Source organism: Amphiprion ocellaris, chromosome 12, assembly GCF_022539595.1.
Source record: "Amphiprion ocellaris isolate individual 3 ecotype Okinawa chromosome 12, ASM2253959v1, whole genome shotgun sequence".
In the NCBI taxonomy this organism is placed as follows: domain Eukaryota; kingdom Metazoa; phylum Chordata; class Actinopteri; family Pomacentridae; genus Amphiprion; species Amphiprion ocellaris.
Window position 1 is genome coordinate 31,156,546 of NC_072777.1, and position 13,322 is coordinate 31,169,867.

Genomic DNA, 13,322 nt, shown 5'->3' on the forward strand with positions numbered 1-13,322 from the left:
AGGATGACTAAAGCATCATTAGGCAGCTGGTTTTAATGTTGTGGCTGATCAGTATATTATCACCTCAAAAACAGACACATCCAGCAGTCCAACATTCACTTCAAGCTCTGTTTTGATTCACAGATCTTTCTTTTAAAGTGTACATGTTGCACAATAAATAAGGGCCACTGCTGTAATAAACAGGTAGCGGACAACGAGACTGTGAGAAGTGAAAACATCTGTGTGTCACAGCTGGAAAAGTGGTGGAAGAAAGACTGCTGCAGTGAAACATTAAAGCTTCAAACCACAAAAAAAAAAAAAAAAAGAGCCGAAAGCAGCTGAGAGAAACGACTGAGCTGGGTAATAATTCTCTTTGACTTCATCACGTAGAAACACCTTTCCAGTTACACACAGACATTTGATCCATTGTTAATTTAAAACTATTGATTGGTGCAGCTTTGAACCCTGCTGCTTGCAGAAGAACATCGCTGCTTGTTGTCCTTTCAATTCAGTGAAGAGGACAAGCGTGGAAAATGCAGAGCTAAGCCTTGTTTGTTTATGTCAATTTTTACTAATCTCTTAGTAAGTAGTAAGTAATGCAGCTTAATTTTTCATAAAATTCAACATTCCAGAGAGCTTTTGTTGTGTTCTCAAACATCTCCAACAAACTGTGCTTGTTGTGTGTAGCTCAAAATGTGCAAACCTGCCACCATAATGCACTTTAACACTCTTTACTTCCTCTCTAACAATGGGTGCAGATTAAATACATAACAGGTGAAAGGACCTTGCAAACCCCACTGCAGAGAGGACAGTTCGGCAGTGAATGTTCCTTAGACAGAGCACAATCCCGGAGAGCTTCATTAGCACATGTTGGCATACATAATGAACACTCGTGCACTGATCTAAAATAGCAGCTAGCATAATAGAGCAGAAGTGTAACCAAGCATGTAACATGGATGCAGGCTCACACATACACAATGGATTTTACTTGCTGCCTCTGGTTTGCACTCAGTGTTCCCTGTGGGTATTTTGTGTGTGTGTGTTTGCGTGCACAAGTGCATTATTGATGCAACCCGCCAGGCGGAGATGATGCAGATCAAAGTCTGTGATGAGGGAACATGGTGGCCACCTCTTCACCACCCAGCCAGAGTAGAGGACGCAGAAAGAGTCAGAGAGGAGATACGAGCTCTCTTACTATTCAACTCCAGGCCTCCACGTCTCCCCCAACCTGTTAGCTCTTCATCCCTCCATCCTCATCCTCCCTTTCATTCGTCCTCCCTGCTTCTTGCCTCCACCTCCGGTAACCGTCTCTGGGATTGTGTCACGAGAACTCGCTTCCAAATTAACAGATTGCAAGGAGTCATGAAGGATAGAAGAGGATATGAGAGGTGGGGGAGGGAGGGGGAGAGAGAGAGAGGTGGAGGGGGGGTATCCGAGTTTCCATGACGACCGAACAGGACTCCCGCCTGTCGAAGGAATGGGTGTGTACGCACGCATGTGTGGTGTTCTGCGTGTTGAATCGAGGCTTTCACAGTGGGGAGACACCGTGAGATTTTTTTCTTCCCCTTTTCATTTAATCAAGAACAAAGCAGCACGTCTCCTACGTAACAACACACACACACAAGCACGCACACACACACACACACACACATATACGCCAACGCACCATGTTGTGAAGCATATTGCCTTCTCACAATTTCATACTTCTTTCACAGCCAAAAAAAAAGGTGTGGAAGAGATGACTAGTGCAGAGTAATTACAACATGCCCTGGTAAGCCTTTAGCCTGCTCCAGGCGAGGATGCTTTTCACTACATCTTGTTTATGGGTTGAATAAAAATGTGATCCGACCACATGTGGGCTGGTCGAAGCAGAAAATCTCAACAAGCTTAAAGCTCCTATATGAGACAAAGGTCCCGAAAAGGCTAAAAGCTGATTTTAGCCTCTTTGTCTCCTCAGAATTCCTGCCCGTGACCCTGAAATCAAACCCGGGGCATCACCACAAAGGATGTCTCAGTTCCTAAAAAGCATCTCGAGAATAGAGGAGGTCTGTTGGAGGAGCTATGAGCCAGTATGAAGTCTTTTCCAGACTCATGACAAATGACTGACAAATGTCATATATATATATATATATATATATATATATATATATATATATATATATATATATATATATATATATATATGTATATATGTATATATATGTATATATGTATATATATATATATATATATATATATATATATATACACATATATACATATATATATATATATATATACACACACACATCATATGTCCCTCTTTGTTTATAAAGTTTTCTTTTGTGTGCCACGATTCTATTATACTTCACCACATCCAGTGTCTTAAATTAAAAATGTACATCACGAACAAAAGAAATACAGCAATAGGTTATAACAAAACAATGGACTGCTGTGCCACATGTCATGTTTAATTGAAACCCGAGGTCAGAGAGTTTAATTTTGTGAAAAACGTGTTGCTTCGACTCCTCTCTGATCGCATCTCTTGAAGGAGGAACTAAAATGCAACACCAAAGGAGTCGAGGAAAGGAATCAAGGATGTACAAAGTCACTAACAACTTCTATGGAATCTGGTTCAAAAGGTTGGTTTGGTGATAAAATTAAACCTGTCATGAACTTTCCTAACTTTCTCCAATGTCTCAGTTCCTTTGAGCAATGAACTAAACCACCTCTGATTTCACAACACAACAGAAAGATTATGATTATGCACATGTACAACTGAAAATGAAGCGCGACCTCTTGACTCTCCTTGTATATAAAGGTTAAATTTGAAAGCTTAATTGCTTATTTTGTTCATTTTCTTCAACTCCTCTGGTGTGATGTTGGAGAGCTATTCTGGCCAGTAGTTTACCTTCAAAAAAATCTCGTCATGTGACTGGTACACCAAGAACGCATAGTTTATTATTTTTTATAGAATCTGGTACAAAAGGTTGATATAAAAATGAGAGAAATTTTGTAAAAGTGACCCGGAATAAGTCTGAAACCCAACAGGACCCAACAGATCTGCTGCCAACATCATGATGTAATAAACCACACGACACCAAAGAATTTCCACATCCCAAAAAGTCTGCGCTGTTTTGGCGCCAATCGTTGTACAAGTTGGAGGATAACAAGCGACACAAGTAAGACTTATGTTCTGCCAAAAATGCAATCAACAAGAGGTGTGAGGTTCTTTCCATCTAGACATATGGCAATGTGACCCTGACCAAGAAAAGAGGAAGCAACATGTCGGGATGTCGGGTGCTGAGGTGAGGTGAGCGGAAGCATCTTCTGTGCACTGATGACTCCTGGGGGGCGTTTTGATTGGATCATTAACAAGACGGTGACACCTGAGTGGACATGCTGGGAGTGGCGATAAAGCCTGACATGTCTTTCCTCTTCTATGTCCCTTCTGGTTCAATTTGTTATACTATAACCAGCCTGGATCTCAAAAAGAAAAGGCGGCGAGAGAGAGTAACAAATATCTTTCATTTTAGACCTGTTCAGCTTCAAAACGTTTAAAAATTGCACCCATTGAGGACTCATTTGGGTTTAATTGCACCACAGAGATGCTGTACGTCGTTTTTAGATTGCTATATGACATGTGAGTACACACACAAACACCAGTGTAGTGGGCCGCTCAGCTCTCAGGGTCTCCAGCAGGGATGGTTATAGATGTCCATTAGTGGCAGCTCTGAGCCCAGAGGAGAAACTGGGTCAGAACTGCATGAGAGAGAGAGGAGTGTTGTATCTTCCTCTCTGTGATTCATAAAGACCAACACACACCAAACACTACAGTATTTTTATAATAGCTCAGCCTTGGTTACATGCCCACATCCATTATCCCACATCGGAGCCTTTAACATTCTGTCTGCTGCTTTTTGTGTTTATGTGTCTGTCTGTTGTTGTTTACGTCCATCCAAGAGCTAAATGACTAAGAGAGTTTTGTTTTCTTCCTGTGATTTAATTGAACTAACAGAGGTTGTCGAAGGCCTTTTATAATTCATCATATTCATCCGCACACAGATGGTCATGGAGCCGCCATGGAAGGGCAATGACCTGCTCAGTGGGAGCAGTTTTGGGTTCAGTGACTTGTTCAAGGGCACTTCTACATAATATTAGGCAGAGCTGGAAACACTAGAACTAAATTCAACACAGCTGAATGTTAGCACCATTCATGTGGTGGGAACTAGTTGGCACAGTCACTATTACGGATACATATTAGGACTAGGCAGTGAGTTCAGTCAATATAAGAATATATGATCATTTTTTGTTGACATATTTTTCAGAAAGACCAGCAGAAAAAAATGAGCTTGAATTTAACTACTTTACTTTCAATTTAAGCAGCTTAACCTTTTTATCAAGGCACACAGCTAATAATTTTATACATTTTTTAATATGACAAATCTCACCTTGATATATCTGGTGGTAACTAAGTCAAACATGAAATCAGGATAGCCAAAAAGTGGTACAATGACTATGATACGTGCATATTAGGGATGGGCAGTGAAGCTGAAGCATTTATCACGGTAAAATGTTTCATTTCAGTCAGTATAGTAATAATCGGCGATTTTTCAATGACCTATTTTTCGGAAAGACCAGCAGAAAAAAATAATTTATTTTGATTTTAACCACTTCATTTAACCGTTTGAGTCCATTTATCAAGATACAAAGCTGATACCAACGTTAACAAGCACAAACATCTTAAAAAATGAACTCACCTGGCCTCGTTATACTTTAAATAAAGACAGGAAGTAATTAACGTGCTGACGTTAAGGTTTCCAGTGGCTGACACCACCCCGGTCTTCTAATGCGCCCCTATATCAAGTCCGTCAACCATGAGAGGCTGCAAATATGTCGCTTGCAAGGGCAACCGTTGGTCCCTGCTGGCCTCCACCAGAGAGGCTTATTATACCTTCATAATGGAGACCCCTCGCCCTGCATTGCTCTCTGAGGCCTACATGGAAGCCGAGGGAAGAGTTATGCAGGATGAGCGGGCTCCATTTTCAAACCGTGACAGGTTGTTAGGTGCTAGCGAGAAAGCACACTAGGTTTTGTTGATGCAAATGAACTTTGCATTTTGTTTAGTGTTGTCTTGGCCTTAGCATCTCATGCATTTAAATGAAACTATCAAACATTCTTGAACAATTTTCCTGATCGGAAATCACTCAATAAGTGTTTGGGAACTCAGTACATTAATTATTGAAGCTTTGCAGGTGGAATTCTTTCCCATTCATGCTTGATGTACAACGGAGCCTTTTAGGGTTGCTCCTTTTATACCCAATCATGACACTTACCCATTTCCAAATACTTTTTCACCCGTGAGATGTTCCAAACAAATTCAAAATGAGTGAATATTTGCAAAAAAAAAAAAAAAAAATAAAGTTTATCAGTTTGAACATTTAATATCTTGTCTTTGTAGTGTATTCGATTGAATATATGTTCAAAAAGATTTGCAAATCATTGTATTCTGTTTATATTTGTGTTTAACACAATGTCCGAGCTTCATTGGAACTGGGGTTTGTAGCTAAAAGAATACAGGATACTGCTGCATGTATACATCTCATCCTGGTTTCTGACTGAGGCGCTGCTTCAGCTAAATGATGGAACTGAAGCTGTTGTTTCCTTTGGTCTCATGAATGGTTTAGTTGTCACACAGCTCATGTAACGATGCTGTACTCATATGGAAACGTTCCCTCCAGCCAGTCTCACTGAACTCCGTCATAATAACCCTGTTGTATCAGTCAATGTAGAGTACGTTTGTCATATCACATCCTCAATCACTGCTCCCTTGTTCTATGTTTAGAACATGTTTAGTATTTCCTGTCGTGGTGGATAAGCCAAATTTGAAATGCAAATTTGGCATTTAAAAATAGCACTAAGGCCGCTGTAAATCAAAGTGGCCGCATTTATAATAGCCTCAGTCAAATGAATGTAAGGTTAGGCTAACAGTCAGGGGAATGTCACATTAAACTGCTGGTTTGTGGTGTAAACGTCGCAGGTGACTGCACACAGAAACCGCACTGTAAAAAACAGTGTAAAAAAAAGTGAAAATCTGGCAGCAAAGGTGTCAAAAAAGTATGGAAAAAAAATAGTAAACGCCGTGAAAATATCAGCAAATATCTTGAAAATAACTTAACTTAAATAACTGCCAAATCTGGTTCAAAAAAAAGAAAAAAACCCCGAATTATTATTTGCAAAAAAAATACAGATTTTGATGTGTGCATTATGTACAGTTTTGACCCATTTTCCAAAAATGTTTCACAGTCAAAATGCAAATTAATACTTTTGCTGTGATTTTACTTGTCATTATCTGTAATTTAACAAAACTGTGAAGAGTGTATAGTTCAAAATTTACAGTTAAAACGTGTTACTGTACATGGTCCTAGTATCCATTATGTTTACGGGAAACATGAGCTCCATGTAAACACTATTTCCTGATCCAAACCAGCTTAAGTCTCATAACCAGGATCCTGTTACACATGTGAACACGATCGATGAAAACACGTCGACTAAGGCAGTAAAGACCAACAGTATGAAAACTATCGACAACGACAGACTTGAAGTATTGACAGAAACAAACACCCTCCAGCTCTCAGTGATTACAGCCTTTAATTTCTTTCCTGAGGCCTTCTGAGGTCAAGAAAACAGGACGGTTTGCTTCGGTTCGTCACAGGATTTCACATCAATGCCAATTAACCAGTAACGCAGTATTGCAGTGCTGTGTTTAGCCTCCAGATTTTCTGAATAAACAAAACCCTGCGTATCTTCTGCAGACTGTCTCCAGAGTTGTGGCCTCTGACATCTTCTTTACTTTGCATGCAGAAGACTGTCGCTTCATGAGTAAAGCTATTACAGAGCGGGCTGATTACTATGTAATAGCCTTCTTCAGGCCAATTAAATGTGCCACAGTCCCCATTCTGATTTAGAGAAGAGACAGTGGGTTTGGTGAGGGATGATCAGTTACGATTTGGTGGAGAAACCTCGACCGGGAACAGAATGAAATGTGACTGTGGCGCAAAAGTGATCAACAGAAGAAAACAGCAGCATTTTCCTGTTTCCCCCTGAGGAAACCTGCTACATTGAGTGTTGATTAGACCCCGATGATGCCGTTTCACACACATCATATCGATAAAATTGGACTCACAGGGACAAGAAGCTCGAGATTTTTCAGTAAAGATAATGATGATCACCACAGGGACACGTTAAAAGCCTGAGTGAGTCACGCACCGAGCAGATTGTTTATAAGGCAAAAACAATCATTTCTGACTCTGCAATCTCTGCTTAACTCACCACCTGCTGGCCAACGTTAGAGTTTCATTTCTAGCTGCTGCAGCTTGAAGGAAAAATGTGCTCGTCCTGCTGTATGTTGTGGAGCCGTTGGGCTGGATGTCTGTGCTGCACCTCCCACACCGAGTGGTTTCAGAGGAGCTGTCACTTGAGTGTGGGTGGTTATGGAGCCGTCTCCAACAGAAGACTTCTGATTTATGCCTGCCTTTAAAAGCACACACTAAAACGTACACTGTGGCCTTCGTTTCATAACACAAGCAGGAAGTTTACTACAAACGACAGCGAGCATGATTGGCTCATGTACAGAACGATCAATAAGTCAGTGAAACTATGCATTTTCCTGTTATTTCTGAGCATTTGATAAACAAAAATGTCTATTATACCAGAGCAAATGAAACCCTAATGACCAAACTCGTAAATTTTATTTCTAAATTCTCGGTTTTTATCATTTCAAAGTTCTCCTCTACGCAGGCACAAGTTAAAAAAAAAACAAAAAAAACAAAAACGATACCAACTCATATCAGAGCGTGTCCTTAGCAACCTGCAGTGATCTTGATTGTACTGGCAGTTTACTCTGCATTAGACCAAACACTTTGCCAAAATCATCAAGCAAAGAGAACAGAAAACACGAAGAGAACGTTTGCATCTAGTAGATATAGTAGTACAACGTAATAAGGAGTGTTACAATCAAGAAAATCTGCTCATAAGAAGCACAAAGCATTAAAGTTACAAATATCTTAGATGTGCGACAACTAGGGTTGCACAAATGTGACTAAAATGATTGTAAAAAAGTAAAAATTCAGCTAAATCATAACAGCAATGTTCAGTTTGTCCACAAACACGATTAAAACTGTAAAATTTGAAGCAGTTTGTTTGGAGTTAAATGAAATTTAGGACATGCTTTCTTCTTTTCCTTAAAAAACAAGGGGATATTTGGTGTATATTAGTTTTTTTAACATTATATAAAGTATTTTGAAATTTTTGCTTATTTTGTTGCACGTTCACTAAAAACTGGACTTTATGCATAAAACGTGCACATTTATTAACATGCCGCTTATTAAAATACATATATAAAAGTGGGTTCATCTACGTGGGCAGTATTCTATGAGCTGAGCATTTTAATAGTCAATACTGCAGTCGATAATGTTCATTTCTATGTGGGAAGTTGTGATTAATATTTAATTAATAATGCAGCCCCAGAGGTGACTGTAGCTCTAAATGGGTCTGTACAGTCTATGTGAAGAACTATGCGTTAATGTGCCATAAACAGGTACGATTTAAATAAAATATACCGTTAATTAGATTTTTATGTCTTATTAATATCCCAAAACGGGGAGATTCATCTTTCTAATTTATTTTGTGGCTGGTATTGAGGATCTCACCCAAGGACACATTGACAGGGGAGATTAAATTTGAGCACACAACCGAGGTGTGATCTCACCACACTGAGGACAATCTGCTGCCTCTTCTGACATTATGCTGCCGCGTTGTGCAGATTACTGCTAAAATGCTGCGATAAGTAACACATTTGGAGAGCATTCTGCATCACAGTAAAGTCTGGCAGCTCTCGACAGTCGCATGATTACTTGTTGCCACTCAGCAGCCATCATGTTTAAAAGCTTGCGTATTAATACTGCAACACTTAGACTATGTTAGTGGTCGACGCTGGGATGCGACTTTGTTCTTACCATGATCTGCAGCCGCACAATCGTCCTACAATGACAGTGACAATGACAGGGTTGGAAACAGTGCAAGGAAAAGCTAATATGCTCCCATAGACACACTGGAGCATCCACTTCAGAGTGGCATGACGGCATTAACAGCCAGGAAGAACACTAAAAAACACCACTAACGCAGCGAAGAAACTACTGAAGACAATCAAATATTCTGACATTAGCATTAAAGTCTATAGGATCACAAACCAAATATATGTATTGTTAAAAGAAGCCACAACAATCTTCTGACACCACAATGTCTAACAGACATTTGTGGATTCAAATTACAGCGCAGCATCTCTCTAAACCTGGCCTATGCTGCCACTTAGTGGATGATGTGCTGAATTACAGCCCCATCTGTTGTAGTTGAAGGACAACATACATGGTTTTTTGTTTCATACAACTATTTTTATCCCTGCAACATAGAAAAAATAGCCCAAAAACATAAACAACTGAGCATTAAATCTGTGTAAAATCACTATATATGTCTGTATTTACTCTTTATAGTACACACAACTCCAGCTTCAGGGGCCCGGTTGAAAATTAAAGGGGAACAGAGTGTTTGCAGTCGTGGCCTCGAGGCTTTACAACAATGTGCCTGAGAAAATCAGGTCGGCTGAGTCGGTGACCTCTTTTATGTCTCTTCTTTAAACATACTTTTAATCAGAGTGCTTTTCCTGGTGTCACTTGAGGTTATATTGTCCTTTGTGGCGCCTTTTATTTCTTTAAATAACATTTTATGGCTTGTCTGTTTTATTTCGCTGCCTTTTGAAGCACGCTGTAACTTGGATTTTGAAAAGTGCTCTATAAATGACATTCATTGTTATTCTCAACATTATTCTGCTCAATAAAGTAAAAATATGCCTTTATGTTTTTAAATCTTGCAGCTAGAATGCCACTTGTCGCTAGACCAGTTACAGATGAGACTTACTGCTAGTTGCAAATTAATTTTTTCAAGATTATAACACTTAAAAGGTGATTATCTTTGTGAAAAGCCTGTTTGCCGAGCCCCTGATGGATGATCAAGTCATGCAACACAGCAGGAGATATCTCATTAATCAGTGTGTGGGTCAATATATAATAAAGGGACTTTTGAAGTCCATGGGATATATCTTGCATACATTTATTATTATGTTCATTATGATCATGTCTGTACAAATTCCACAATTATTTATGATGGAAACAATCTCTTAATAATAAAAAATGACTGGATATCAGTAAATGTCAACTAAATAACCATCCAAATTTAATGACAGCCACCTCCTAATAAGCTAAACAATAATAAAATGAGCTGATTCAAAAATTGTTTTGATTGTGTTCTTTTTATTGAGATAATCATGACAGATGTTTCTTTTTTGGCAATATATCAAATTTTATATGGAAAATAATAGATTGTATCTTTGTCTGAGAAATCATTTTCAACTAAGTTCTCCATTATAAAAACACCTCTCAAGGAAGTGTGTTAATTCCAGATCACATGACCTGCTCCACATGATGTCATTTCCTCCTGAAGAAAAGACTGGCCAGACTCCAAGGCTTTCTGAGTTATTTAATATAAAGTAGTCAACAGGTTTACTACAATATCTTTATAAAATACTTTCAGTTTCAATTTTACTCAGTTCTATATATAATATTTAGAAGAATCTTTCTGTAAAAATACCATGTGTTGTTTGGTTATAGGCGGCCATGTTGATTTTAGGCCTGAAAACAGCAAAAATGTCAACTATGATACCTGTCAACTATGTTACAGTAAGTCCTGCAATTATACATTGACCATGTACATTTATAGGGAAGATTTAATTTATTTATTAAACATGTCTTTAATAAAAGTCTCACCTTTGGCCTTTCATCCAGGATTTGCTGGCGGATGTCCTTGTGCTTCTCCAGTAGCTTCTCCTGTCTTTTACTCTGAGCATCTTCCAACTAAACACACATGAATGCACACAGATTATAAAGTATGTACATGTAAAAAATAAGTAGATCCTTTATTTAAATAAAAAAAAAAACACACTCATGTAAAAATAATGCATTTAGAAGTAAAAATCTGGTGTGAGTTAAGTGTGTAGTTAAGTACTTGTGGTTTGCTCCACCTGTCTGATATATTATTATTCTATGTGCCACCATTAGATTATTAATAATGAAGCATCAGTGTGTCAGCAGCAGGTTACTGCTGGAGCTGCGGCGGGTTTGAACTACTTTATATCTAGTTTTATACTCAGGAACAGCAGATAAATAAGTGGGCCACAAACACGATCAATGGGAGAAAAAATAAAAAGTTCTGATCCACAAATGTGTTCACAGTTTTTCTCTAATCTTTATTTTTGCTGAGATATTGGATAATTTGAGCATTTACTGAAATTAAACCATGTTAGAAGTTTAGAGGAGAAAATCACTATTTGGCAGAGCTGTTTACAACTAATAGACATCTGACATGACTCTGACAACTGGTTTTCTGTTTAACAATATGACATTTAAAGTTTGTTATATTAGCTATTGTGTAAAATCTTCATCTTAAAAGTAAGTAAACGTCATATAAATATGGTAGAGTTAGATTAAAGTGTAAAGTTCCTGAAAATGTAAATACATTGCAGTACAAGTCTTGAATAAATGTTCTTATTTACTCTCCACAACTGGGTTGAAAGGTTGGAAACCACTGATTTATGCTTTAAAAGTTATTTTCAAGCTTGTTGTATTATATTCTGTGTAAAAACATCATTTTAAAAGTAACTAAAATTGTCAGATAATCATCATGAAGTATAAAGTGCAATGTTTTAGTAGTAAGTATCAAATAATAGAAACACTCAAGTTAAAAGAAGTTAAAATTGTACTGAACCACAGCACTGAATAAATGTAAATATATACTTTTCATGAATGTTTTTTAGGTATTTTAAGAACTCAAAAAGGTCAGAAACTGCTGGTTTCATCTTTATTGGTTATTTTAAAGCTTGTAATATTATCTTTATCTACAAGTAACCAAAGCTGGCAGATAAATGTACTGGAATGGAAGCTTTAACTCGCATAAAACTGATGTACAAGTACATCAAAACTGTACTTAAGAACATTATTGGAGTTACTTACATACTTTCTATCACTGGAAAAAAAATCCTAGCTGGACTGTTTTAGATCTAAAACGTTCTGAGAAAGTTTGGCAAAGTTCTAGTAATATTTATTGTTCCACTGAGAATGTCAATACTTTATTGTTATGTGACATTGTGGGAAACCACTGGTCTAATTATTAACTATGTGTTCTATTTTAAAAGCTTGGTATAATAAACACTGAGACAAATCTGCAGCTTAAATGGAATGAAAACTGTCAGATAAATGCAGTAGAGTGGAAACATTAATAGGAAATACTCTATGAATGGAATTTAAATACATTACTATAGTAAAATAAATGTTTAAATCCAGACTTGTTCTTACCCGTTTGATGTACTGAACCACCTCATTGACAAACGACCTGTTGATCTCTAACTTCTCTCTGTGGGGAGAATTTTATCATCAGTCAAAGCAGCAACCAGTTAAATCTGCAGTATTTAGTGACACCTAGTGGTCATACTGGTAACATCCAACCCAACAAGGAAACAGATCAATAATAATCCACTTACTCTTCTGTCACATTCTTGTCTTTAGATTTGGCTTCATTTATCTTCTCTTGTCGTTTCTTGTCCATTTTCTTCTTCAGATCCTTCTTTTCTCTGTCGAAGGAGAGACGGGGATAATAGAGAGACAGGAAGTGTAATTAGAATGTTAATCCATGTGTTTTACTGCACGTTAAATGCTGTGTGCGTCTTACTTCTCACAGATGTCTCTGAGCTTTTTGAGCTGAGCGCTCTGACACTCCTCTGCTATACTGGTCAACTTCTCAACCAGCTGGAGAGAATCAAAGACACAAAAAACACAAACGCGTGAACGAAGTTAGAAAGAAAACATCTGCTTTTATTTATGTTTTGCTTTTTCAATTTTCTTTTTGTATGGTTTGAAAAAGGAAAGTTATTACAATTTAAACTGCACATTGTATTTAGATGATATCAGATGAATATCCTTGCTACTATTATTTTTAAACATTTTTTTGTTATTGAATGAGAACATCCGAACAGGCGAGCTTGTTCTTTGTAATTATCCTCACATCATGTCAAAAAAAGACAAATTAAAAAGAAAAATGGACAAAGAGAGTTGGTTGTATGTAATTACAGGTAGGTTGAAGGTTCGAGGTTTTCACTCAGTCCACTTAGTCCAGATCTGATAAAACTTCGCACTCTTAGTGAAAATGACAATTTTTCCAATAACAACAACAATAATGATAAAAATAATAATGTAAAC

General features: G+C 37.7%; 1 protein-coding gene across 4 annotated transcripts in view; it reads right to left on the reverse strand.

The window, feature by feature from the left end:
• LOC111569671 (1-phosphatidylinositol 4,5-bisphosphate phosphodiesterase beta-1) overlaps window positions 1-13,322 on the reverse strand; it is a 177,750-nt gene that overhangs the window by 12,918 nt on the left and 151,510 nt on the right. Inside the window, exons 29-33 of one of the 4 annotated variants that reach the window (XM_055015912.1) lie at window positions 12,796-12,872; window positions 12,608-12,697; window positions 12,423-12,480; window positions 10,839-10,925; window positions 8,976-9,000 (exon numbers count right to left, since the gene is read on the reverse strand). In XM_055015912.1, the coding sequence (XP_054871887.1) occupies window positions 8,976-9,000; window positions 10,839-10,925; window positions 12,423-12,480; window positions 12,608-12,697; window positions 12,796-12,872 (337 nt within the window). Of the gene's footprint in view, window positions 1-8,975; window positions 9,001-10,538; window positions 10,704-10,838; window positions 10,926-12,422; window positions 12,481-12,607; window positions 12,698-12,795; window positions 12,873-13,322 lie in introns of those variants that run through there. The other 3 variants (XM_055015913.1, XM_055015911.1, XR_008603516.1) reach the window with 3 other exon arrangements.